Source organism: Hylobates moloch, unplaced genomic scaffold (assembly GCF_009828535.3).
Source record: "Hylobates moloch isolate HMO894 unplaced genomic scaffold, HMol_V3 SCAFFOLD_12, whole genome shotgun sequence".
NCBI classification, from domain to species: Eukaryota; Metazoa; Chordata; class Mammalia; order Primates; family Hylobatidae; genus Hylobates; species Hylobates moloch.
This window is the reverse complement of record NW_026652287.1, coordinates 7,133,305-7,159,276: the sequence shown is the minus strand read 5'-3', so window position 1 is coordinate 7,159,276 and position 25,972 is coordinate 7,133,305. Positions and strand designations below refer to the sequence as shown.

Below are 25,972 nucleotides of genomic sequence, written 5' to 3'. Positions count from 1 at the left end.
AAATGTTGGATGGATCGAAACTGCTTTAGGCCCTCTCTAATACAGACTGTTGCTTGTCATTTCCCCAAGTAGATTCTGTGCTTCTTAGCAAATGTCCTTCCATGGACTTGTGAGCTTCTCACGGTTGGGGAGGTGTCACCCTGGTATACACAGCATCTACTGCGGGGCCTGGCCCTGAGCAGGTGCTCAGTGACTGAAGTATTAATAGTAACTTTCTTGTCTTCATGATTAAAGTCAATCTCTGCATACACTGGCATCATTTGCATCTTGTGGTGTGGGGTGCACCAGGCAACTTTTGGTGTCCCATTGTAATTTCTTGGTTACTCAATTGCCCTGAGCATGAGTTCTGAAATTGATTTCCTGACCAGACTGTAAGAATATGAATTCAGTGCTCAAATTAGCAATCAGCATCAAGGGCATGGGATAATCATTTATTTTGCTAAATAACACAGACATGCTCTGGCTTAATTACAGTAGTTTTGCTGTGGAAAAGAATTGTGTTGTTTTCCATGTCATTGTATCTCATTAATGAGACTTTGCACACTTTTATTGGCAATAATCTGCAGTACCCTTTGGTCTGAAATGATTTTCCAATTTGCTAATGTCACTTGTGAAAGAGGAACATTTCCAAACTATTTTTTGGAGGTATGATAATTGTGTTTTGGAAAAGCCTCAAATGTTAATCCCTCAAAACCCTCAAATGTTAATCCCTCCAAATCCTAGCTCTGCTACTAGGTAGCTGGATGGTATTGGACATGTTATTTAATATTTCTGGACCAGAATTTACTCTGTAAAATAAGTGGGTTCATTCTTTTGTCATCTCAATGATCAGAAATTACCTAGAAAATACATGGAATTTAAGGCTGTAATTTGCCTGTTCTTTTCAGTAAGGTCCAATGATGGAAAGTGCTGACACTTCTAACTAGTGTTGATATTATTCTAATTGATGAAATTGATGAGGAGAACAAGACAATTACTAAATAATTAATGCCTTCATCAGGTAAGGCAATAATTCCTCTAACTAATGCATTATGACTTTGTGTGTCTACCTGGTGTCTAGAAATGAACTGCTCAGTGACAACGTCCTATCCAACTCAATCCACTGCTGAAGAGTTAACAGGAAAGTGTCTTAGAGTCTGGTTTACATTATTGCAGGCAAGCCTGGACCTGGCTTCCTACTCCCTTGAGACACGCTGGCCTAGGGTGTCCCCCCTGGATGGAAAGCCTCTGGCTCTTAGCTGCGTCTCCAGTGGACACAATCTTCCATACATTATTGCAATTTTATTGGGCTAATTGCTTAATAGGCCATCTGGTCAATACAGCCTTGTGGAGGGATATCTGGGCAACCCATCAATCAAGACATTTGGTCAGTCATTTTACAAACAATTCTTTATCTTAATTACTGAGTTACATGAGATTTGATTGTTTAAAATTCTGGGACTCCCTGCCTCGCTCTGTCTTGCTCCTTCTTTTGCCATATAACATTCTGACTCCCCTTAGCCTTCTGCTGTGACTGGAAGCTTCCTGAGGCCCTCACTAGAAGCAGCTGCTGGCACCATGCTTCCTGCACAGCATGCAGAACCATGAGCCAAAATAAATCTATTTTCTTTATAAATTACCCAGTCTCAGGTGTTCCTTTATAGCAACTCAAAAATGGCCTAAGACGCCAGGGTTCGGAAGAGAGGTCTGGCCTGGAGCTACAGCTTCAGGAACCACCAGTGTATAGAGGATATTTAAAGCATGCCATTTCAAGATCATTAGATTTTTAGCATCATCTCCCCAGATTCTCCTTTCCCCACAGTAGCAGGACCACTTCTGGCCATTCCCTCTTTTTTCCCATTCCTTGTCAGATGGGAGATGGAACAAGGGTGCAGCTGCCTAAGGATGGGTGGCCACTGGCATATGATAAAATGCCTGCGGTGAGAAGGCAGCTCAGAGCATGGTGGAAATCACTCTGTTCCCTGATATTGGAGGGGAAGGGAAGATGAAATACAGATCTTTTCAGGTAGTTCTCACCAGGACAACCAAAGCACTAATTGAAGGCTTGAGTGATGGATTTCTATGTGCCCCTCTGTGAGGCTTTCATTCCTGTTGTGAGCATCACTGCTCTGCTATGTAGAGCAACTGACATGATTCACAGACTGTAGATACCTCCATGGCCAGGCTGGCGTTTCTGAATTATGAATGTTTCACAGGAGAGTGACCAGAAGTAGAAAAAGAGGTTCTTTGTAGTTGAGGAGAAAGGAAGAAAATGCTGGAATATCAAAACCTGAGCAATGGAGGGCTCTTATCACTTGGAATGGCAGATGGTCCAGATCCTGGGCCTGTGCTGGGGCTCTGCCTTCTGCAGACACCTGTAGGTTTCCACCAAGTGTCCGGTTGTTTATGTATTTCTGTGACGGTGAGTCATTGAGGGATTAGTCTGGACCTGGTGTTGGATATCAAGGGGTTTCCACCTTTAGGAGCTCAGAGTCAGGTGGAAGACACACAGGTGAACAAATAAATGAAGTTTAAGGCTAAAGTAAAAGCACAGTGATGCTCTAAGGAGGATTGGCACACCGTTCGCTATGGATCAAAGAAGACATCTCGGGACTGTCCCTGCACCCATCACAGCAGTTGATGCTGGGATGGGCATATGGTCCAACTGCCAGTGAACATCCCAAGGCTTTTGTTGTACTGCTGGGGAGAAGAACTTCTCCTTCTCTCCCTCTGTCAACCACCACCCTCCCTCTCCTTTATGGATTCAAATAGTCCTGGCAGCCATCCTGCCTCCGTGTAGAACCTCAGAATGGAAACAACAAGGAAGAGAATAGAGCTGAGACATTGAGACACAGATAGACAGATGGAGAGAGATGGTGGGGTTGGGGATGGGGAGGTGGTAAAGCAAAGGTTCTGGGAACATTATCGAAGTTCCTGGATCCAGCCCTATTTGAAGCCCTATTAGATACATCATCTCCTTGTCTCCCCTTTCCTCCTCCTCCTCCTCCTTTTTCTCCTCTTCCTCACTTTTCCCCTTCTCTTCCCCCACCCTCTTCTTCTCCTCCTTTGGAAAAAGAGCAGCACTGAGTCTTTGAACCATTCCTGTGGGCAGAGAAATGAGATGTGCTTATTGGCTTAGATCCAGGTAATATGGGTCATGTGTCCTCCTACACATTGGTGAAGAAATGCTTTTGTTTTGTGTAATTTTTAAATTCAGGTAAATATCACATAACATAGCTAAACATTTTAAAGTGTAGAGTTCAGTGGTATTTCGTGTATTCACAATGTTGTAGAACAATTTATTCACTCTAATTACAAAACTATTTCATCACCCTGTAAAAACACCTATATCCAGTAAGTAATCATTCCCCATTCTCCTTTCTCATATTCCCATAACCTCTAATCTGCTTTCTGTCTCTACATATTTGCCTATTCTGGACATTTCATGTAAATGGAATTATAAACTGTGTGAACTTTTGGATCTGGCTTCTTTTGCTTAGCATAATATTTTCAAGGTTCATAATATTTTCTGATAGCATGTATCAGAACTTCATTCCTTTTTATGACCTAATATTATTCATTTTATGGACAGACCACATTTTGTTTATCCATTCTTTTGTTGATGGACATTTGAGTGGTTTCCATCTTTTGGCTATTGTGAATAATGGTGCTGTAAACATTCATGTACAGATTTCTGTGTAGATGTATTCTTTCATTTCTCTTGCATATGTATCTAGGAGTACAATTGCTGGGTCATATGGTAACTCTATGTTTAACTTTTTGAGGAACCACCAAATTGTTTTCTGCAGTGGCTGCGCCATTTGACATTCCCACCAGCTACGGAGGAAGGTTCCAATTTCTCTATATCCTTGTCAACATTTTTTCTTTTCTGTTTTTCTGATTAAAGCCATTTAGTGAGTGTGAATGTCTGTTTGTGCTTAAGCTAGTTTGGCTGTATTTTCTGTCACTTGTGTTGAATAATTTTATTTGTTGTGTTTTGAAGGATGAACAGATTTTGACGTGGGGTAACGGTAAGGGAAATAATGTCAGACTGAGGGAACAGCATGAATGAAATCATGGAGGGGGGAAGCCCAATGTATGTTCCAGGAATGTCACCTTTGGTGAAGAGACTCTTCTTTCCCCATAGTGTATGTGGCTTTAAGATCATTTGACTAATACGTGAGGGCTTATTTCTGGGCTCTCTAATCTGTTCTATTTGTGCATATGTTTGTGTTTATGACAGTATCATACTGTTTTGATTACATATTTTGAACTTGTAGATTGAGCAGTATGGACATTTTAACAATTAATTAAGTCTTTCAATTCATGAACATGGGCTGTCTTTCCATTTAGCCTTCTTTATTTATTCAATGGTTTTTAAAAAAATTTTCTGCATACAATTCTCTAACCTTCTTGGTTAAGTTTATACCTAAGTATTTTATTATTTTTGATTCTATTGTAAATGGGATTGTTTTAATTTCATTTTCAGATTGTTCATTGTTAGTATATAGAAACAATTGTTTTTTTTTTCTTTTTTTCTTTTATTATTATTATACTTTAAGTTTTAGGGTACATGTGCACAATGTGCAGGTTTGTTACATATGTATACATGTGCCATGTTGGTGTGCTGCACCCATTAACTCATCATTTAGCATTAGTTATATCTGCTATCCGTTCCCCCTAGCCCCACCCCACAACAGTCCCGGTGTGTGATGTTCCCCTTACAACTGATTTTTATACATTGATTTTGCTGAATTAGTTTATTGGTTCCAACAATTTTGTATGGAATCCTTGGGGTTTTCTACATATAAAATCATATTACCTGTGAACAGAGATAATTTTATTTTTTCCTTTCCAATTTGGATGCCTTTTATTTCTTTTTTCTTGCCTAATTGCTCTGTCTTGGACTCTCAGTACTTTGTTGAATAGAAATGGTGAGAATGGGCATCTTTATCTTGTTCCAGATCTTGGAGAAAAAGCTTTTAGTTTTTCACCATTGAGTGTGATGTTAGCTGTGGACTTTTCACATATGGGCTATTTTAGATTGAGGTAATTTCCCTCTACTCCTAGTTCTCAAGGCATGTTAAGTTACGTTTCTGCTGTTGTAAACAAAACACTTTACAAATATAAGATTATGATTGTTCAAAGTTATAAGTGATGTTATTTTTTCTACCTTAAAAGACCTCATTCATACAATTGGTCAATACATATTTAGGGCTTAGCATGTGCCAGCCAACAAACAAATATTATTTATGGTGATTTTGACAAATATCTCCATTTACAAATGCATGAACATTTGTGTTGTGCTGCCTTGGGAGGGGAGTAGGCGTGCCTGGGTCTTTGATGATGAGGCCAGTGAGAAGTAGAGGACAAGATCACATGAGATCACATGAGGTCACACGAGGCAGGGAAGAATCTTCACTGGAGCTCAGGTCACCCAGTTTCCAGCCTGGTGTCTTCTCCCCTCAAAATGGAGAGCTTTTAGGTTTCATTTTGTGCCATTTCAGGAGAATTCCTTTAACTGAAACTGCTTGTTGAAACAGTTGCCTGGTAGTTGTTGTGTGTGTTCAGCTGTAACATAAAGTATTCTTTTTCTGATTTTCATGAGAGGGTTGTGTGCAGAGTGCTGCAATCATGATGAAAGCATTGTTCCCCATGCCTCACAGCACAAGCCTCATCCATACACCAGATGGTTCTCTGGTGTGTTGTGAAGACAGATTTGCTCTAGGAAATGCTGTTTAGCAGTGCGTCATCACCAAGGCAGGGAGGCTGCATCACTCCCAATATTAAAATACAATTTATTTTGCTTTCCAGTGACCATTTTTGAAAGGCACATGCAGGTTGAAAGTCCCATTTGCTGGTTACAGCTGGGGACATCCATGGCTGAGCTGGACTTCTATGCTGAGGATTGTACAGATAATTGTGAGCCAGCCATGACGGGCCTGCTTACATCTCCTTTCAAGAGAGAGCTTGCCCTTTGCTGGGAGGAGTGAGCTGCACCAACAGTCTCCAGTGTTCCCACCTCAGCTGCTGAGCTAAGCTAAGGCCCACTCTTTCCAAGCCCCAACCATCAACTGCAGACAGTGGGGATTCTGGGCCTGGCCATCTCTGGCCCGGGAAAGACTTGTCTACTACAGACTGGTCTTTGCTGCAGAGTCCTGAGCCTGGCTAGGGGAGAATTTTTCAGCTCTGTGTTGCAGCTGGAGTCTCTCCTTGCCCTGTCCTGCTACCTCTCCTTTTATTTCTTGCTCTTGATACAAGTTTTTACTCCACATTTGTGTCTGTCTTGTGGAGGATCTAAGTGACACATGATCCAAAGTGCAGTCTGTCTTTGTGTCACTGATGCTTTCCACTCTGGAAACCCAGTTTCTTTCCTCTAAACCCAGTTTCTTTATGAGCTGTATCCCAGTGGTATATCTAGTGGGTATTCAAGATTGGGTAAAAAGAAATAGCAAAGAAAATTGTAAAGAAAAGTCCCAAGTTAGTGTCACTTTGAAAATGAGGCTGGGGACCAAATCCAGACACCAGGGGTCACTCCTAGGAGGTTTGCCTCACTCCTGGGCTCACTGATGTGCTCATGGGTCAGAATAAGGACACACATGGTTTGGCTCCTTTGACACTTTCTAAGTGTACATTCTTCTCTGGGAGTCATTTTTCCCTGCTTCAGTAATCCTGTCTCTCCTGCACTTCCACAAGCGCTTGTCCTCACAGAGATCAGGCTCAGGGGAGGAAGACCCCCTTGGCCGACTGCACTGAAATTACCTCGACCTGGCCAGCCCTGGTTAAGCCTGAGGTCGCACCTCAACAACTTTCCTTGCAGCCCTGGGACAGCCAGGAGCTGGCCGGCGCCCATGTGGGGCTGTGCCTCAGCAACTGTGTTGATGTCCCCTGTTTGCAGCAAGGATGGAGCCTCTCATGGTGTCCCATGAGCTCAATCATTCCAGCCTGTCTGCTGCATTCACTTCAGGGGATTTGCCGAGTGGAATATCTCTCTATGTGATCTCTCTATGTTTTCAGTCCCATGTGGGACAGAGTCCTTTCTGGTGTGAGGGGCATGGGCTGCTGTGGTCTGGGGGTGTGGTCATATGTGTGGGGGACAGGATGTGTCCTATTAGAGACGAAATAAAAATGAAACCATGAGCACAGACTTTGGCCTTTCACAGAGGTAATTGCCAGAGTTGTCATTAAGTCTTCCAGCCACACCAGTTCAGGGCCATAACATGTGACCATACCCTTGCTTCCTTCTGGCAGTGAGCATTTGGCTGACTTCTTGTTGTGATAATCACAGATGATTTTAAAGTTAGAACGGCCTCTGCATTTTCAGCTCCCACCGTAGTGATAATTCAGACATCCTGTCCCCAGTGGACGTGGGGTTGGTCTTTGCAGGGAGCCACTGACTGTATGCGCTTTGCCTGGGAAGAGCTCTCAGGAGTACAGCGCCCTACTCAGGTCAGGGTTAGACAGTGAGTCTGACATATTGGAGATCTTAGCCTTGCCTTTTAATGAACTGCCTGGAGATGGACATGAGAGTTGACATTTCCAGAGGACTGTCAGAGCTAAGGGCTTTGCATATGTGGTCTCATTCATCCTCAAAATGTCCTGCTGAAGCTGGCATTATTATGATCCCCTTGTCACTGATGGGAAGGTTAAGTGACTCGTCCAAGTCACACAAGGGGTACAGGGTAAAGGCATGATTCATTTCTTGGTCTGATTCCAGATCTTATGCTCTTAACAGCAGCTCTACAATACCTCTTGAGAGGGAGGTTCCCTGGGATAGAATTCAACCTTGTGATCTTAATACCTGGCAGAGTCTCAGATACATAGTGGGTGCTCAATAAACACTCACTGACTTAAGGAATGAATGGCTATTCCAATATCCTAGCCTCAGGTCCCCAAGGGAGAGAGGAGACTCAGGGAAGCAATTCTAGTAAACTCTTGGGAAGCAAATTGAGGCTGAATCAGTATTTTGAGATGGGGTGAATAATCCAGATGATTGGAGAAACTCCATGGTTTATATTCTGCATAGACACAGCCACAGCAGTGCATGGGGGTACTGCGATCACCCAGCATCTGAGGATGTGTGGTTGGCAACCTTCTGACTTTGGCTGACTTCTTGTTGTGATAATCACAGATGATTTTAAAGTTAGAACGGCCTCTGCATTTTCAGCTCCCACTGTAGTGATAATTCAGACATCCTGTCCCCAGTGGACGTGGGGTTCATCTTTGCAGGGAGCCACTGGTCTGACCTGAATAATTAGGTGTTCTCACAGCCCATTGTCTGTGGGGGCTGGAACAGTTTCTTTAGAACCTTGTCCCAGGACCTGCAGTAGAAGGACCTGCTGCTCTATGAGGTGAATGTGTGCTGTGGTCTGAATGTCTGTGTTCCCCTCTCCAACTTTCATATGTTGAAAGTTAATTCTTAACATGATGGTCTTCAGAGGAGGTGATTAGATAATGAGGGCCCCACCCTCATGCATAGTACCAGCGCCTTATAAAAGAGGCCTAAGGGAGCTTGTTCACCTCTTCTGCCATATAAGGGGGCACCGAGAAGGCACCACCTGTGAGGAACGGGCCCTCTGGAGACACCAGATCTACTGGTGCCTTGATCTTGGACTTCCCAGCCTCCAGAACTATGAGTGATAAGTTTCTGGTGTTTGGAAATCACCCACTCTGAAGTGTTTTGTTATAGCCATGCAAACGAAGTATAGAAATGCAGTGTTTATGAGTCCAGTTATGTTTTCAGTTCCACGTGTGAGCCTTGCCATTCAGCTAAAAGAATACTACCTTGGCTGCTGAGATACAGTGAATAATCCCCGTCATCTGTCTTCATAGTGAAAGCCAAGTGTTCCACCATGGCTGATGGTGGCTTGTGTCTGTCCCAGGCTGGGGCCGCAGGTTTATCTGGCACCCTCTTCCTTACTCTCTGTACCCCAGACACATGGCTTTCCTTACATTTGCCTCCATGGTCAGCTCATTCCCACCTCAGGGCCTTTGCATTTGCTGTTCCCCCTTCCAAGGATTCATTCCCTGCCCTCTTCACCTGGTGGGTCCTCCTCCTTCTATAGTTCTCTGCTACAACACCACTTTTCCAAAAGGCCCACCCCCCACCATTAATTTTTCCCAAGTATCTTCTTATAGTCCCACAGCATTTGCTCCTATTTGTAAATGTATGTTATTTACTTTCTGTTTTTCTTTCTGCAAAGTTTGTCTCCCCAGTTATTCTGTTAGCTCCATGAAGGTAGATGATATGCTTGTTTTGTTTGCCACTGAATTCCCAGCAGCTATCAAAGTGTGTGGCTTATAATAGTGTCTAATACATTTTCGGTGACTTAATGAATCAAACTTTGTGTGTTGTAATTGCATAAGTTGAAGTATATTTTCATTCTGTATTGGGCCAGTCAACAGCTCTTTCATGGGACTCTCCTCTGGAGTTTCCATCTCCATAGTCCATACCAGATGCTGTTTCACACATTCCACAAGTAATCTGGGAGGATAGCACTGCCCCACATACTTTGAGAGATGCCAAGATGGCTTAGAGGTCTTTCCATCTCTCAAGGGTCCCACAGTTGAGTAAAAAGCCACAGACACACAATATGGGGTTTATCCAAAAACTTCCTGTTGAAGGAGTTTTTCTTCTTTAAGTTTCCTAAAAGATTTCTTTGCCTTAGCAAAGCCAGGGGATTCAGTCAAGTTTTTTTTTTCTTCTTTTTGTTACCTTCAGGGAATAGAGATCCAAGTTTCCTTATCCTGATAGTAGGGAAAAAATAGCAATGTGTGTTTTTTTTAAACTAATTCCAAGATTGAGCTCGCCTTTCCTTCCTTCCTCCCTTCCTTCTTCCTTTCTTTTCCTTTCCTTTCCTTCCTTTCTTCCTTCCATCTTCCTGTCATTTTCTTTCCTCTCTCTCCCTCTTGCCTTCCTGCCTTCTCTTTCTCTTTCTCTCTTCCTCTCTGCCTGCTTTCCTGCCTTCTTGCCTTCCTTCTTTACTTTTTTCTCTTCTCTTCTCTTTTCCCTCCCTCCCTTCCCTCTTCTTTTTTGACAGGATCTTGTTCTGTTGCCCAGGCTGAACTGCAGTGGCACAATCATAACTCACTGCAGCCTCAAAACCCTGGGCTCAAGTGATTCTCCCACCTCAGCCTTTGGAGTAGCTGGGACTATAGGCGTGCCAGCATACCTGGCAAATTTTTTATTTGTAGAGAGGGGGTCTCCCAAGTTTCCCAGACTGCTCTTGAACTTCTGGGCTCAGGCAATCCTCCTGCTTCAGTCTCCCAAAGTGCTGGGATTGCAGTCATGAGCCATCATGCCTGGCAGAGCATTTTCTTTATGTCATTATTTTATTTGCTAATCTCTAGTGTTCCAGGCCAGATTCTCTTGATGGCAACAGAAAAATCAATTGAAACTGACCTTAGCACAAAGAGAAATGATTGGCTGATTTAACTGACAAGTGCAGGATGGGCTTTAGGCACAGCTGGATCCAGGAGGACCTGACCTGCTGTCAGGATACATCCTCTGTCCGTCTCTGGGCTCTGTCTACTGTGGGTTGGTGTTGTGCTGAAGTGGGCTTTCCCCTGTGCCTGGCAGAGGGCTGCCATCAGCTCCAGGTTCACTTCTGGTCTTGCAACAATCCCTCTGGAAATGTGCCTATTCTCATGGACTCTAAAGAAAGCCCCAGAAATGGGGGTCATGGGTGCTGATTGTTCATACCTGGGCAGAGATGGGGCCAAGTTAGCCCCAATTGAACCATGTAGACAGAGTGTGGGAAGAAGTGGAACCCTTAAGGAGAGTCAGTTGCTGTAACTAGAAGAGGGAGGTGGATTACAGGTAGAGATCACCTTACCTGGGTGACATGTTTAGAGGAAAATTTGAATAAATTAGAAGTGTGTGTGTGTGTTGGGGGGAAGAGGACCCAGCACAGTGCCTGACTCGCAAACAATCAATGGACATTGTAATTTAGGTTAGTATCATTAGCATTGTTATTGTCAACATTATTATAATATTTTATTTATAGCGAAACTTAGCAATATGCATATTTTTTCCAAATAGCTGCTGGCCTAAGGAGAGAGATGGAGAAAATAGGCTTGTGATGGTTAATACTGAGTGTCAACTTGATTGGATTGAAGGATGCAAAGTATTGATCCTGGGTGTGTCTGTGAGGGTGTGCCAAAGGAGATTAACATTTGAGTCAGTGGGTTGGCCAAGGCAGACCCAGGCTTAATCTGGGTGGGCACCATCTAATCAGCTGCCAGCACAGCCAGAATATAAAGCAGGCAGAAGAACATGAAACGGCTAGACTGGCTTAACCTCCCAGCCTACATCTTTCTCCCATGCTGGATATTTCCTGCCCTCGAACATCAGAGTCCAAGTTCTTCATCTTTGGGACTCAAACTGGCTTCCTTGCTCCTCAGCTTGCAGATGGCCTGTTGTGGGACCTTGTGATCATGTGAGTTAATACTCCTTAATAAACTCCCCTTTATATATATCTATCCTATTAGTTCCCCTCTAAAGAAATCTGACTAATACAAGGCCAATTCTTCCTATACCTTTCTTTGTGATGGTGAGAAGTAAATGATCTTGTTTCCTGCCTCTAGACCATTATGGAATCATTTGAAACATCAGTTAAACTTTTCTCGGTATTGCTGGTAGAATTCTTGAGTATAAGAGTGTGAAATTTAGCTTTGTTTTTTTACATTGGTATTAGTTGGATGTGTAACCCTGCTTTCTGCTTTTGCTCCTTGTAACTAAAACATGATGTGTTTGAGTTAATGTTTGGGGAAGCCGGGTGGCCAAAAAGTGTTAAAAGAAGAAAAATTGGATGTATGAGTCTGTTTATTCTAAAAATGGAAAGGACTGGCCATTTTGGTAAGGAAAATTAGATTTTTCTATTGAGATGAATTTATATAACATGAAATTAACCATTTTAAAATGAACAATTCAGTGGCATTTAGTACATTTGCAGTGTTGTCCCTCCACCACCTCTATTGAGTTCCAGGACATTTTAAGCACATAGGGATTGGCTTTCCATTCCCTGCCCTGCTCTTGATAACCACCAGCCTGCATTCTGTGTCTGTGGATTTGCTGATTTTAGATATTTCATGGAAATGAGACCATGCAGCCTTTTGTGTCTGGCTTTTATTTTCACTGAGTGTAATGCTTTTGAGTTCATCCCTGTAGCACGGATCAGAACTTCATTCCTTTTTATGTCTGAATAACAGTCCATTGTATGGATGAATCACAATTTGTTTATCCATTACTGTATTGATAGACACTTGGGTTGTCTCCACCTCTTAGCTACTGTGAATAGTGCTGAACATTCGTGTTCAAGTATCTGAGTGCTAATATGTTCTGGTGGGGTGGAGTTGGGGGAGAGTACAAACTTAGGCGAAGAATTGCCAGGTCATATGGTAATTCTATGTTTAACTCTTTGAGGAGCTGCCAAACTGTTTCCAGGATTGACTTTTGAAAATCATAGCCACAGATACCTTAGTGCCCAGGCCTGAATGCCAGTTGGATGGCTCTCCTGGGAAGTAGGACTGTGTAAAGCTGGCATTTCTTGGGATGCAGCTCCGTGGGAGATGGGAATGGAATCTGAGCTTTATTCTCATTGATAAGGCTTCAGTGGTGGGCAGTGATTTTTGTGAAACAACACAAAAAATCTTCCTCTCCACCCAGATTTGTAGTTGTTGGTGGACAGCCAACTGTAATATATGGAGTGCTGAGTATACTTTAGTAGAGGATGCTTAGATACTTACAGTCAGGCTCAGGAAAGCATTACTGCAATTCTGATTTAATACCAGCTCTACTAGAACCAGGCTCTCATCAGCCCCATGCAAATGATAATTTATGTCTTTATCAACTGCACATTTTACTTCTCACTGGGTTTTGGATCAAATGTGAATATATATATATTCCCTTTTTTAAGAGTACAATATATTTTACTTTCACTTAAAGGTGTCTGAATGGATTATGAAAAGATTCAAACTCAAAACTGATCTTATCATAATTTAAAAACTTTATCGGGAGAAAAAGGAGTGATACAGACAGCCAACTAATGTAATTATTCTGATTTACGGTGCATATTCTCTCTGTCTGGCTCAATCCACCCCTTTCCTTATGAGATAATTCTGAAGAGTCCTTTAGCAAAGATAGTTAACTATTTCTTCACCAGATTTTGCTTTCTCAAAAAAAAATTCCTTAATTTTTTTTCCCCAAGAACCTAAATTTTTTCTTTTCCTACTCTGTAGCACAATTGTTACGTTTTTGGTCTTGAGATTCTGACATTTTTTCAACTTTAGTTAATATTGGTCAACTTTTGAGGTCTTGGGGTAAAGTTCAAACATACTTATCTGGGTATTTTGGATTTTTAATTTGCTTCCTTTTAAAGTGTAGATAGAAAAACGTCCCTGTCTGACAGCTCTGAAGAGAGCAGTGGTTCTCCCAGCACAGTGAGCTCCAAGAATGGATGGACTGCCCCCTCAAGTGGGTCCCTGACCCCCATGTAACCTAACTGGGAGACACCTCCCAGTAGCGGCCGACTGACACCTCATACAGCTGGGTGCCCCTCTGAGAAGAAGCTTCCAGAGGAAGGATCAGGCAGCAATATTTGCTGTTCTGCGGCCTCCACTGTTGGTACCCAAGCAAACAGGGTCTGAAGTGGACCTCCAGCAAACTCCAACAGACCTGCAGCTGAGGGACCTGACTGTTAGAAGGAAAACTAACAAACAGAAAGGAATAGCATCAACATCAACAAAAACGACATCCACACCAAAACCCCATCTGTAGGTCACCATCATCAAAGACCAAAGGTAGATAAAACCACAAAGATGGGGAGAAACCAGAGCAGAAAAGCTGAAAATTCTAAAAACCAGAGCGCCCCTTCTCCTCCAAAGGATCACAGCTCCTCGCCAGCAACGGAACAAAGCAGGATGGAGAATGACTGACGAGTTGACAGAAGTAGGCTTCAGAAAGTCAGCAATAATAAACTTCTCTGAGCTATAGGAGGATGTTCAAACCCATCACAAGGAAGCTAAAAACCTTGAAAAAAGATTAGACAGTGTAGAGAAGACCTTAAATGACCTGATGGAGCTGAAAACCGTGGCACGAAAACTACATGATGCATGCACAAGCTTCAGTAGCCGATTCGATCAAGTGGAAGAAAGGGTATCAGTGATTGAAGATCAAATTAATGAAATGAAGCGAGAAGAGAAGTTTAGAGAAAAAAGAGGAAAAACAAATGAACAAAGCCTCCAAGAAATATGCGACTATGTGAAAAGACCAAATCTACATTTGATTGGTGTACCTGAAAGTGACGAGGAGAATGGAACCAAGCTGGAAAACACTCTTCAGGATATTATTGAGGAGAACTTCTCCAACCTAGCAAGGCAGGCCAACATTCAAATTCAGGAAATACAGAGAAAACCACAAAGATACTCCTCAAGAAGAGCAACCCCAAGACACATAATTGTCAGATTCACCAAAGTTGAAATGAAGGAAAAAATGCTAAGGGCAGCCAGAGAGAAAGGTCGGGTTACCCATAAAGGGAAGCCCATCAGACTAACAGGAGATCTCTCAGCAGAAACCCTACAAGCCAGAAGAGAGTGGGGGCCAATATTCAACATTCTTAAAGAAAATAATTTTCAACCCAGAATTTCATATCCAGCCAAACTAAACTTCATAAGCGAAGGAGAAATAAAATCCTTTACAGACAAACAAATGCTGAGAGATTTTGTCACCATCAGGCCTGCTTTATAAGAGTTCCTGAGGGAAGCACTAAACATAGAAAGGAACAACAGGTACCAGCCACTGCAAAAACATGCCAAATTGTAAAGACCATCGATGCTAGGAAGAAACTGCATCAACTAATGGGAAAAATAACCAGTTAATATCATAACGACAGGATCAAATTCACACATAACAGTATTCACCTTAAATGTAAATGGGCTAAATGCCCCAATTAAAAGACACAGACTGGCAAATTGGATAAAGAGTCAAGACCCATCAGTGTGCTGTATTCAGGAGACCCATCTCACATGCAGAGACACACATAGGCTCAAAATAAAAGGATGGAGGAAGATGTACTAAGCAAACGGAAAGCAAAAAAAAAAAAAAGGCTGCAATCCTAGTAGGGGGTAAACAGACTTTAAACCAACAAAGATCAAAAGAGACAAAGAAGGCTATTACATAATGGTAAAGGGATCAATTCAACAAGAAGAGCTAACTATCCTAAATATATATGCACCTAATACAGGAGCACCCAGATTCATAAAGCGAGTCCTGAGAGACCTACAAAGTGACTTAGACTCCCACACAATAATAATGGGAGACTTTAACACCCCACTGTCAATATTAGATCAACGAGACAGAAGGTTAACAAGGATATCCAGGACTTGAACTCAGCTCTGCACCAAGCAGACCTAATAGACATCTATAGAACTCTCCATCACAAATCAACAGAGTATACATTCTTCTCAGCACCACATCTCACTTATTCTAAAATTGACCACATAGTTGGAAGTAAAGCTCTCCTCAGCAAATGTAAAAGAACAGAAATCATAACAAACTGTCTCTCAGACCACAGTGCAATCAAATTAGAACTCAGGATTAAGAAATTCACTCAAAACCACACAACTACATGGAAACCGAACAACCTGCTCCTGAATGACTACTGGGTAAATAATGAAATGAAAACAGAAATAAAGATGTTCTTTGAAACTAATGAGAATGAAGATACAATGTACCAGAATCTCTGGGACACATTTAAAGCAGCATGTAGAGGGAAATTTATAGCACTAAATGCCCACAAGAGAAAGCAGGAAAGATCTAAAATCGACACCCTAACATCACAATTAAAAGAACTAGAGAAGCAAGAGCAAACACATTCAAAAGATAGCAAAAGGCAAGAAATAACTAAGATCAGAGCAGAACTAAAGGAGATAGAGACACAAAAAACCCTTCAAAAAATCAATGAATCCGGGAGCTGGTTTTTTGAAAAGATCAACAAAATTGATAGGGCGCTAGCAAGACTAATGAAGAAAAGAGAGAAGAATCAAATAGACGCGATAAAAAATGATAAAGAATATCACCACCAATCCCACAGAAATACAAACTACCATCAGAGAATACTATAAACACCTCTATGCAAATAAACTAGAAAATCTAGAAGAAATGGATAAATTCCTGGACACATACACCCTCCCAAGACTAAACCAGGAAGAAGTTGAATTGCTGAATAGACCAATAACAGGCTCTGAAATTGAGGCAATAATTAATAGCCTACCAACCAAAAAAAGTTCAGGACCAGATGGATTCACAGCCGAATTCTACCAGAGATACAAAGAGCTAGTACCATTCCTTCTGAAACTACTCCAATCAATAGAAAAAGAGGGAATCCTCCCTAACTCATTTTATGAGGCCAGCATCACCCTGATACCAAAGCCTGGCAGACACACAACAAAAAAAGAGAATTTTAGACCAATATCCCTGATGAACGTCGATGCGAATATCCTCAATAAAATACTGGCAAACCGAATCCAGCAGCACATCAAAAAGCTTATCCACCAAAATCAAGTGGGCTTCATCCCTGGGATGCAAGGCTGTTTCAACATATGAAAATCAATAAACGTAATCCATCACATAAACAGAACCAAAGACAAAAACCACATGATTATCTCAATAGATGCAGAAAAGGCCTTCGATAAAATTTGATAGCGCTTCATGCTAAAAGCTCAATAAACTAGGTATTGATGGAACGTATCTCAAAATGGTAAGAGCTATTTATGACAAACCCACAGCCAATATCATACTGAATGGGGAAAACTGGAAGCATTCCCTTTGAAAACTGGCACTAGATAGGATGCCCTCTTTCACTACTCCTATTCAACCATAGTGTTGGAAGTTCTGGCCAGGGCAATCAGGCAAGAGAAAGAAATAAAGGGTATTCAATTAAGAAAAGCGGAAGTCAAATTGTCCCTATTTGCAGATGGCATGATTGTTTATTTAGAAAACCCCATCATCTCCACCCAAAATCTCCTTAAGCTGATCAGCAACTTCAGCAAAGTCTCAGGATACAAAATCGATGTGCAAAAATCACAAGCATTCTTATACACCAATAACAGACAAGCATAGAGCCAAATCATGTGTGAACTCCCATTCACAATTGCTACAAAGAGAATAAATACCTAGGAATACAACTTACAAGGGATGTGAAGGACTTCTTCAAGGAGAAGTACAAACCACTGCTCAACGAAATAAAAGAAGACACAAACAAATGGAAGAACATTCTATGCTTATGGATAGGAAGAATCAATATCGTGAAAATGGCCATACTGCTCAAGGTAATTTATAGATTGAATGCCATCCCCATCAAGCTACTGATGATTTTCTTCACAGAATTGGAAAAAACTACTTTAAAGTTCACATGGAACCAAAAAAGAGCCCGCATAGCCAAGACAATCCTAAGCCAAAAGAACAAAGCTGGAGGCATCATGTTACCTGACTTCAAACTATACTACAAGGCTACAGTAACCAAAACAGCATGGTACTAGTACCAAAACAGAGATATAGACCAATGGAACAGAACAGAGGCCTCAGAAATAACACCACACATCTACAACCATCTGATCTTTGACAAACCTGACAAAAACAAGCAACGGGGAAGGGATTCCCTATTTAATAAATGGTGCTGGGAAAACTGGCTAGCCATATGTAGAAAGCTGAAACTGGATCCCTTCCTTACACCTTATACAAAAATTAATTCAAGATGGATTAAAGACTTAAAAGTTAGACCTAAAACCGTAAAAACCCTGGAAGAAAACCTAGGCAGTACCATTCAGGGCATAAGCATGGACAAGGACTTCATGACCAAAACGCCACAAGCAATGGCAACAAAAGCCGAAATAGACAAATGGGATCTAATTAAAGTAAAGAGCTTCTGCACAGCAAAAGAAACTACCATCAGAGTGAACAGGCAACCTTCAGAATGGGAGAAAATTTTTGCAATCTACCCATCTGACAAAGGGCTAATGTCCAGAATCTACAGAGAACTTAAACTAATTTACAAGAAAAAATCAAACAACCCCATCAAAAAGTGGGCAAAGGATATGAACAGACACTTTTGAAAAGAAGACATTTATGTAGCCAAAAGACACATGAAAAAATGCTCATCATCAGAAAAATGCAAATCAAAACCACAATGAGATACCATCTCACACCAGTTAGAATGGCGATCATTAAAAAGTCAGGAAACAACACATGCTGGAGAGTATATGGAGAAACAGGAACACTTTTACACTGTTGGTGGGAGTGTAAACTAGTTCAACCATCGTGGAAGACTGTGGTGATTCTTTAAGGATCTGGAACTAGAAATACCATTTGTCCCAGTGACCCCATTACTGGGTATATACCCAAAGGATTGTAAATCATGCTACTATAAAGACACATATACACGTATGTTTATTGTGGCACTATTCACAATAGCAAAGACTTGGAACCCACCGAAATGTCCATCATTGATAGACTGGATTAAGAAAATGTGGCACATATACACCATGGAATACTGTGCAGCCATAAAAAAGGATGAGTTCATGTCCTTTGTAGCAACATGGATGAAGCTGGAAACCATCATTCTGAGCAAACTATCACAAGGACAGAAAACCAAACACTGCATGTTCTCACTCATAGTTGGGAATTGAACAATGAGAACACTTGGACACAGGGTGGGGAACATCACACACTGGGGCCTGTCGTGGGGTGGGGGGTTGGGGGTTGGGGGAGGGATAGCGTTAGGAGAAATACCTAATATAAATGACGAGTTACTGGGTGCAGCAAACCAACATGGCACATGTATACATATGTAACAAACCTGCACGTTGTGCACATGTACCCTAGAACTTAAAGTGTAATTAAAAAAAACATTAACAGTGAATGGTGAAATATGTGAGGAAAAGCAGTGATTGGAAAATATTCTAATAAGATTTATTAGTATTATGCTGTGTTTTAGTGGTTTACAGTCTGTATGTGTATACAGTCAGCCCATCATATCTGTGTGTTCTGAATATGTGGATTAACCAACTGTGGGTCAAAAATATTAAAGAAAAAAACAATGTAACTAAAAAAAAATAAGGTGTAGATAAAAGCAATTTGGTCTTGTTAATTGGTTGAGTTTTTTTTTTTTGCAAAGAGAAACACCAGGTAATTTGGTATCTGTCTTCCTGTTAGCGGAGCATGGGGTGAACTTTTTATCTTCAACTAGACAGGGACTATTGCTTTGAGAAGAATAGAAACAGAGGCATGAGCAAGAAGGGAATTTATTAGGAGGATGCTGGAGTTGCTCATGAAATCCAGAGATTCAATGAGTGAATGGGTATCAGGAAGGAAAAACACCAAGTGTAATTTTAAAGACCTCAGAGGAAGGAATTCCTGGAAACTCACTTTAGGATTCCGCCTTTAATATTGACTCATTTCTCAATCTTATTCTTTGTGTCTTGAAACTCAGTCTATCAAAAGAAAAATATGATTGGCTTGTTTCCAGCCAATGGATTGGCTTCCTGTGGGTCAGAGGTTGATGGCGTCCTATCAGGTATGGCCTGGTTTGGGAGGGAGGAAGGATTAACCTAACATGAACATAATTGCTGGACCCATGGGGAGCCTTTCTCAGAGAAGTGGGCTATAAGCTGAGCAGACACCCCTAAGAAAGTGTTCTTTCACACCTTACCCCTCTTTTTTTGGTAATTTTTATAGAGACAGGGTTTCATCATGTTGGCAAGGTTGGTCTCGAACTCCTGGCCTCAAGTGATCTGCCTGCCTTCGCCCCCCAAAGTGCTGGGATTACAGGCATGAGCCACTGTGCCTTGCTTACACCTTACCCCTCTTATTGGGTATTATCTGCATAATCTAATGTTCTCCAACTTCAGTGTACATGCAGTATGTATGAACACATGGATGGTGAGGACATTGTTGGGGTTGGGCCTCTTGGCAACCATAGCTGCTTCCTTTAGTAGCAGCTCCTTGATTTCCTTCTAGGGGCTTCTCTTGTCATGAGCATTGTGGCTGGGGCTGTAAATTAAGGCGTCCTACTCTGCACTGATGAAGGGGTGAGGAGCTGACCGATGGTCAGCCGATCAGAGGCTCCCTCTAGGGACTTGGAGTCTTGAGTAGATTGCTGCAAGCTTGGACGACAAGACAGTATGAGCATATCATTGTATCTCTGGAACTGGTGAGGCTGTTAATTTGTTATGTAACCCAGACTCCGGTGCTGTCCTGGTCTCTCTGTTGTTTCTGAGACTTATTACTATTTTTGCAACAGGGTCTTGCTTTGTCACCCAGGCTGGAGTGCAGCAGTGTGATTATGATCACACTGAGGGGGGAAGCTCACTGCAGCCTTGATCTCCCAGGCTCAAGCGATCTTCCTCCCTCAGCCTCCATGCCCAGCTAATTTTTAAAACAGTTTTTTAGTAGAGATAGGGTCTCACCACGTTGCCCAGGCTGATCTCAAACTCTTTTGCTCAGGAAATCCTTCTACCTTGGGCTCCCAAAGTTATGGGATTACAGGTGTGAGCCACTGCACCCTATTTAGACCTATTTTTTTTCCACCTTTTCTCTTAAACTGGTAGGCCGGTGTCCTCCAAAAACTCAACTTCTGCTCAAGTTAGAATCAGTGCCTGTTGCTTACAACCAAAGATCACTAGTGGATTTACTATGGAAAGTCAGGATAATGGCTCTGAAACATGGGATGACGGGGTCCCTTGTCACAAGACTGTTTTTACTAAGGCCAAAAGATAGTCTCAGGGCAATGTCTGAAGTTCATGAAAGAAGACACCAAAGACTTCTTTTTTGATTTCCACCTAATGAGAAAATCAATCTGGTGTCTCTTGCTTGAGCAACTGACTAATTGTGGTTCTAAAAATGGCCTTCTATTTTAACTGTATGTTCATATTTTTGACTTCCGCAAAGTGTGATGGTGAAATGAGTCCCATTTGCATGTTGTTTCTTCCCCCTTTCCCCTTGGCAAAGTTCTACTTGTCCTTCACTTTCATTCTGCCACCACAACTCCCTGCCAGCAGCATTAATTACTGAGTTTTTGGTGCTACCTACACAGTATCACCACTAATAGAAATATTAGCACACTGTCATGTAATTAGATGGGACAAATTCTCCTCATATCCTTGTGACCTTCCTTAGTGCTGGAACTAGGTCTAATTCCTCCTCTAACCTGTTATGCCAAGTCCAGGACTTGGCAATTAGTGATACCCAACACCTCTTTATCAAATTGAATTATTTCACTCTTCTTTTTACCAAAATCCATACCGGGTATCTCATTTTAGAGCTCTTTGAAGTTGCTGTAGTTCCATCCATTAACAGTTCTGGGTATATTCTCCGGAAGCTTTGGAATCTGAATATTAAGTGTTCACTGTGATGGGTTAGGCAGGATGGACTGAAAGTAAATACTCTACACAGCTACCATTGGCACCTTGACTTATTCTGCTCAGTAGAAATGACATTAAGCTTTTGTTTCTCCCCATCTTTGATTCGAGGAACCAATTACAGTCCACTTTGATGTCTTTTTTCTTTTTATTCCTACTAGCTTTCAACTACAGAATCCACTTACCATGCAGTCTAACTACTGGCAAGAATGTTGGAATCGCCTGAGACCAAGAAAATAATGCATCTCTCTCTCTCTCTTTCTCTTTCTGTATGTGTGTATGTATTAGGACAGTTGTGGGCAGAGTAGAGGTGGTATGGAGACTCATAAGATTACCTCTGGAAGAAATATCACTTATGACTTGGTTATGCTGCATTCCTCTAAGTCCTAGACCTGTTCAGTTAAAGTAAATGTATTTGAGCAACAAGATCTTGGTGAAGAGACAGCCAGGATGATTTCTGAGTGAAGAGGGCATGGGTATAAAGGCTGGCATCATCTCTGATTTATTATGGCATATTATTTTGTATCATATTATTAGTGTGTTATAGTATTAGTGCCCCATATTGTTAGTGTCTTATTACATGGTGTTATAGTGTATTGGTTATGAGTAAGGTCTATGGTGTTAAACTGCCTAGGATTAAATCTTGGACCTGCCATTCGTTGGCTGTGTCACCTTGGGTAAGTCAGGATAGTTTGACCAAGAGACATATTTTTGAGATTTTATTAGAACAAAGTGGTTGGTCTTACACATTTCTGTTGCAGATGGGAAGTTATCTGGGTCTAAGGAACAGGGGCTCTCGGTGCATTTTAGTATTATGTTTAAAAGGTTTGAGAATTTATATTAAAGGCCTGAAGGGCTGTGACAATTACTTCTGGCCCACGCCCCAGAACATTATTTTGCCATTGAATGATATTGACTTCTAAATATCAAGTTTCTAGGCACTGCTAGGACCCTCTGAGGGTTTGGTCACTGTAAAATTTCTATTTCCCAGTGTCAGGAGACAAATGTGTATGATTGCTGGCTGTCCTAATTATTTTTGACTGACTTAATGTCTTCATTGGATTTAATTACCATCTTCCTTTTGGTAGAGCCGTTGTTGATAGATGTTAAGCTTATGTTACTCTCTTAGCTGAAGCTCAGGAGACTGAGTGGGAACTGAACAGTCTGAAGACCTCAAAGAATGTGTGCAGACCTGAGTAGCATTGTTCTCTTTCACATTACTGGATTGTTGTTCTTTTAAAATTTGTTCTGAAACCACAAGGAGCCTGAAATCTGCTACCTTTGACTGTGGAAGCTCTCATCTGCTTGAGAACAGAAGGTCTCATTCTGTTCTCCACTTTTTACTTTGAAATACTGTTTAGCACATCCTTCATGAGCCCATTATTGGATAGCCTTGATAGATGTTTGTTTATTATAACAGGTACATCTCCTTTCACAGGAAATGCAAAAAGGCTATTTCTTCCTTAGCTCCCAAAATGAAGGCTGTCTTGGAAAATGGGAAGCAGAATGCCAGAATTCCAGGCCAATGGGTATAACACAGCGTGGCTTGTTGCTAAGAAATTTACTAGAATACTATTGAACTCTTTGACCTCTACTATTATAGCTCGTTGTACTAGTTAGGGTAATTAATGTTAGCTTCTGTAACAAATAACCCTCTATCTCAGTGGTTTAACACAGTGTAATGAGGCTTGGATGGAGTTTCTGAGCCACATCCAAGTAGCTACAAACAAGTCCAAGTAGTCATCAGCGATGCTGGCCACTTCTGTCCTATGTCTATGTCATCTGGAAACTATGCTTGTTGCTATGCCATCCTTGAAGTTTCCATGGAAACCCTGGAAGATCTCACAAGATGTTTTCAAAGGCCAGGACTGGATGTGGCTTATATCACCTCCACCCACATTTCATCCGTCAGGCTGCAGATACATGGCTTTAAGAGAGGCTTGGAAATGTATCCTTCCTATGTACCCAGGAAGCAGAAATGGCGAGGTGAACATAGAGGAGTGTCAAACGTGTTTTTGCCATTTTCTACACGTCTGCTATGTGTCTCTTGCTATGCTGTCATCAAAATGCTTTTCATCTACTACATTTTTTTTCAAGGCCAGTCTCACATTCTCCTCTGAACTTCTATTGGACTTGAGTTCATATCTTTAATATATATCATTTGATCATATTATGTCCTGTATTATGATTTAAATGTTTCCTATGTCTTGGTTTTGTCTCTTCCATTGTAAGCCAGTCCTGATATTCCCAAGGTGGTCTGGTTGAAGAAGTTTTCCGTTTGTCTGGAAAAGGCTGTTCCATGCTTAAAGAATGAAAACAGCTTCTATTTTAGCTCTTAATTTATGCAAAAGCTCTTAGCACAGTAGAAATAGAAGGAAACTTCTTAATTTGATAGACAGTATCTTCTAGAACTTTAAAATAAACATTATATTTAATAGGAAATCAAAGTTAGGGAAAAGACAAGGAAAGCTATTATTATCATTGTTCTGACATTGTACTGAATGTCTAGCCTAGACAATAAGACATGGAAAAGAAATGGGTTATAAAGTCTATAAATCAATTTTTGATGCAAAACAAATCACCCCAAAATGAAGTTTTCTAAGATAACAGCCATTTACTTAGCATATGATATGGTTTTGCTGTGTCTCCACCCAAATCTCATCTTGAATAATAACTCTCACAATTCTCATATGTCGTTTGAGGAACCTGGTGGGAGGTGATTGGATTATGGGGGCGGGTCTTTCCTATGCTGTTCTCCTGATAGTGAGTGAGTCTCATGAGATCTGATGGTTTTAAAAATGGGAGTTGCCCTGCACAAGCTCTCTCTTTGCCTGCCACCATCCATGTGAGACATGACTTGCTCCTCTTTGCCTTCTGCCATGATTGTGAGGCCTCCCCAGCCACGTGGAACTGTAAGTCCATTAAACTTCTTTTTCTTCCCAGTCTTGGGTATATCTTTTTCAGCAGCGTGAGAACAGACTAATACAGCATATAATTATCTGGGTCTGCCATTTGGGCTGAGCTGGGCTGGGAAGGTTTTTCTGGACTTGGCTTAGCCCACTCATGTGCCTATGGCAAACTGCTGGATGGTTGACTGTAGTTTTCAGCCACTGAATTTTGAGGTGCTTCATGATAAAGAGAAACCTAATTGATACAGATTAGAAAATAAGGGACAAAAATGCTCATCATCACTGGCCATCGGAGAAATGCAAATCAAAACCACAGTGAGATACCATCTCACACCAGTTAGAATGGCCATCATTAAAAAGTCAGGAAACAACAGGTGCTGGAGAGGATGTGGAGAAATAGGAACACTTTTACACTGTTGGTGGGACTGTAAACTAGTTCAACCATTGTGGAAGTCAGTGTGGCGATTCCTCAGGGATCTAGAACTAGAAATACCATTTGACCCAGCCATCCCGTTACTGGGTGTATACCCGAAGGACTATAAATCATGCTGCTATAAAGACACATGCACACGTATGTTTATTGCGGCACTATTCACAATAGCAAAGAGTTGGAACCAACCCAAATGTCCAACAATGATAGATAGGATTAAGAAAATGTGGCACATATACACCATGGAATACTATGCAGCCATAAAAAATGATGAGTTCATGTCCTTTGTAGGGACATGGATGAAACTGGAAACCATCATTCTCAGTAAACTATCGCAAGGACAAAAAACCAAACACCACATGTTCTCACTCATAGGTGGGAATTGAACTATGAGAACTCATGGACACAGGAAGGGGAACATCACACTCTGGGGACTGTTTGGGGCGGGGCGCGGGGGGGGGAGACAGTATTAGGAGATATACCTAATGCTAAATGACGAGTTAATGGGTGCAGGAAATCAACATGGCACATGGATACATATGTAAAAAACCTGCACGTTGTGCACATGTACCCTAAAACCTAAAGTATAATAATAAAAATAAAAACAGAAGATGAGAGAAAAAAAAAAACTCAACATTTGTAGATGAAATTCTAGTCTATTTTAAAGATCTTAGGAATAAGGCTGAATTGGAAAAATTGGTTTTATCACATGCAAGTGTATATTTATTTATTTATACCAATCAGCATTTTGTTTTTACCAGATATCGGTCCTGAGAGGCTTTTTCCCTAAAGCAATACATTTGCAATTAGCAGTACATTTGCGTATGCAATGATCTCTTTAATTTTCTCTGGGTTTGCCTACATAAGCTTTTTAGTTATCTGATCTCAGATATCACCAGCAGATAAATTCAGAGAATTAAGATAATTAGAGATTGACAAAATATGAGAAATCAGGTATTTAGCACCTTCATTTATGGTTGAGAAAACTGAGGCTGAGAGAAGTTAAGTGATTTGTCCAAGGTCACACAACTCACATGTAGCAAAAGCCTGTGTTGTTAGTATAAATATTTTTAAATTATTATTTAAAAATTTTTATTTATTTAGTTTTTTTTTAAATTTAGTTATTTATTTAGAGATGGGTGTCTCACTCTTTTGCCCAGGTTGGAGTGCAGTGGCACAATCATAGCTTACTGCAGCCTTGAATAGTCCCAAGTGGTCCTCCTGCCTTAGCCTCCAAGCA

The 25,972-nt window shown here is 41.3% G+C and overlaps 1 protein-coding gene across 5 annotated transcripts in view; it reads left to right on the top strand.

Moving 5' to 3' along the window:
- Nucleotides 1-25,972, top strand: part of TMEM132B (transmembrane protein 132B) — a 497,414-nt gene that overhangs the window by 295,734 nt on the left and 175,708 nt on the right. Inside the window, exon 1 of one of the 5 annotated variants that reach the window (XM_058426043.1) lies at nucleotides 23,282-23,379. The exons of the other annotated variants lie outside the window; for them this stretch is intronic. Coding sequence (XP_058282026.1) covers nucleotides 23,372-23,379 — 8 coding nt within the window. The 5' untranslated portion in view covers nucleotides 23,282-23,371. Of the gene's footprint in view, nucleotides 1-23,281; nucleotides 23,380-25,972 lie in introns of those variants that run through there. 5 annotated transcript variants of the gene reach the window in all.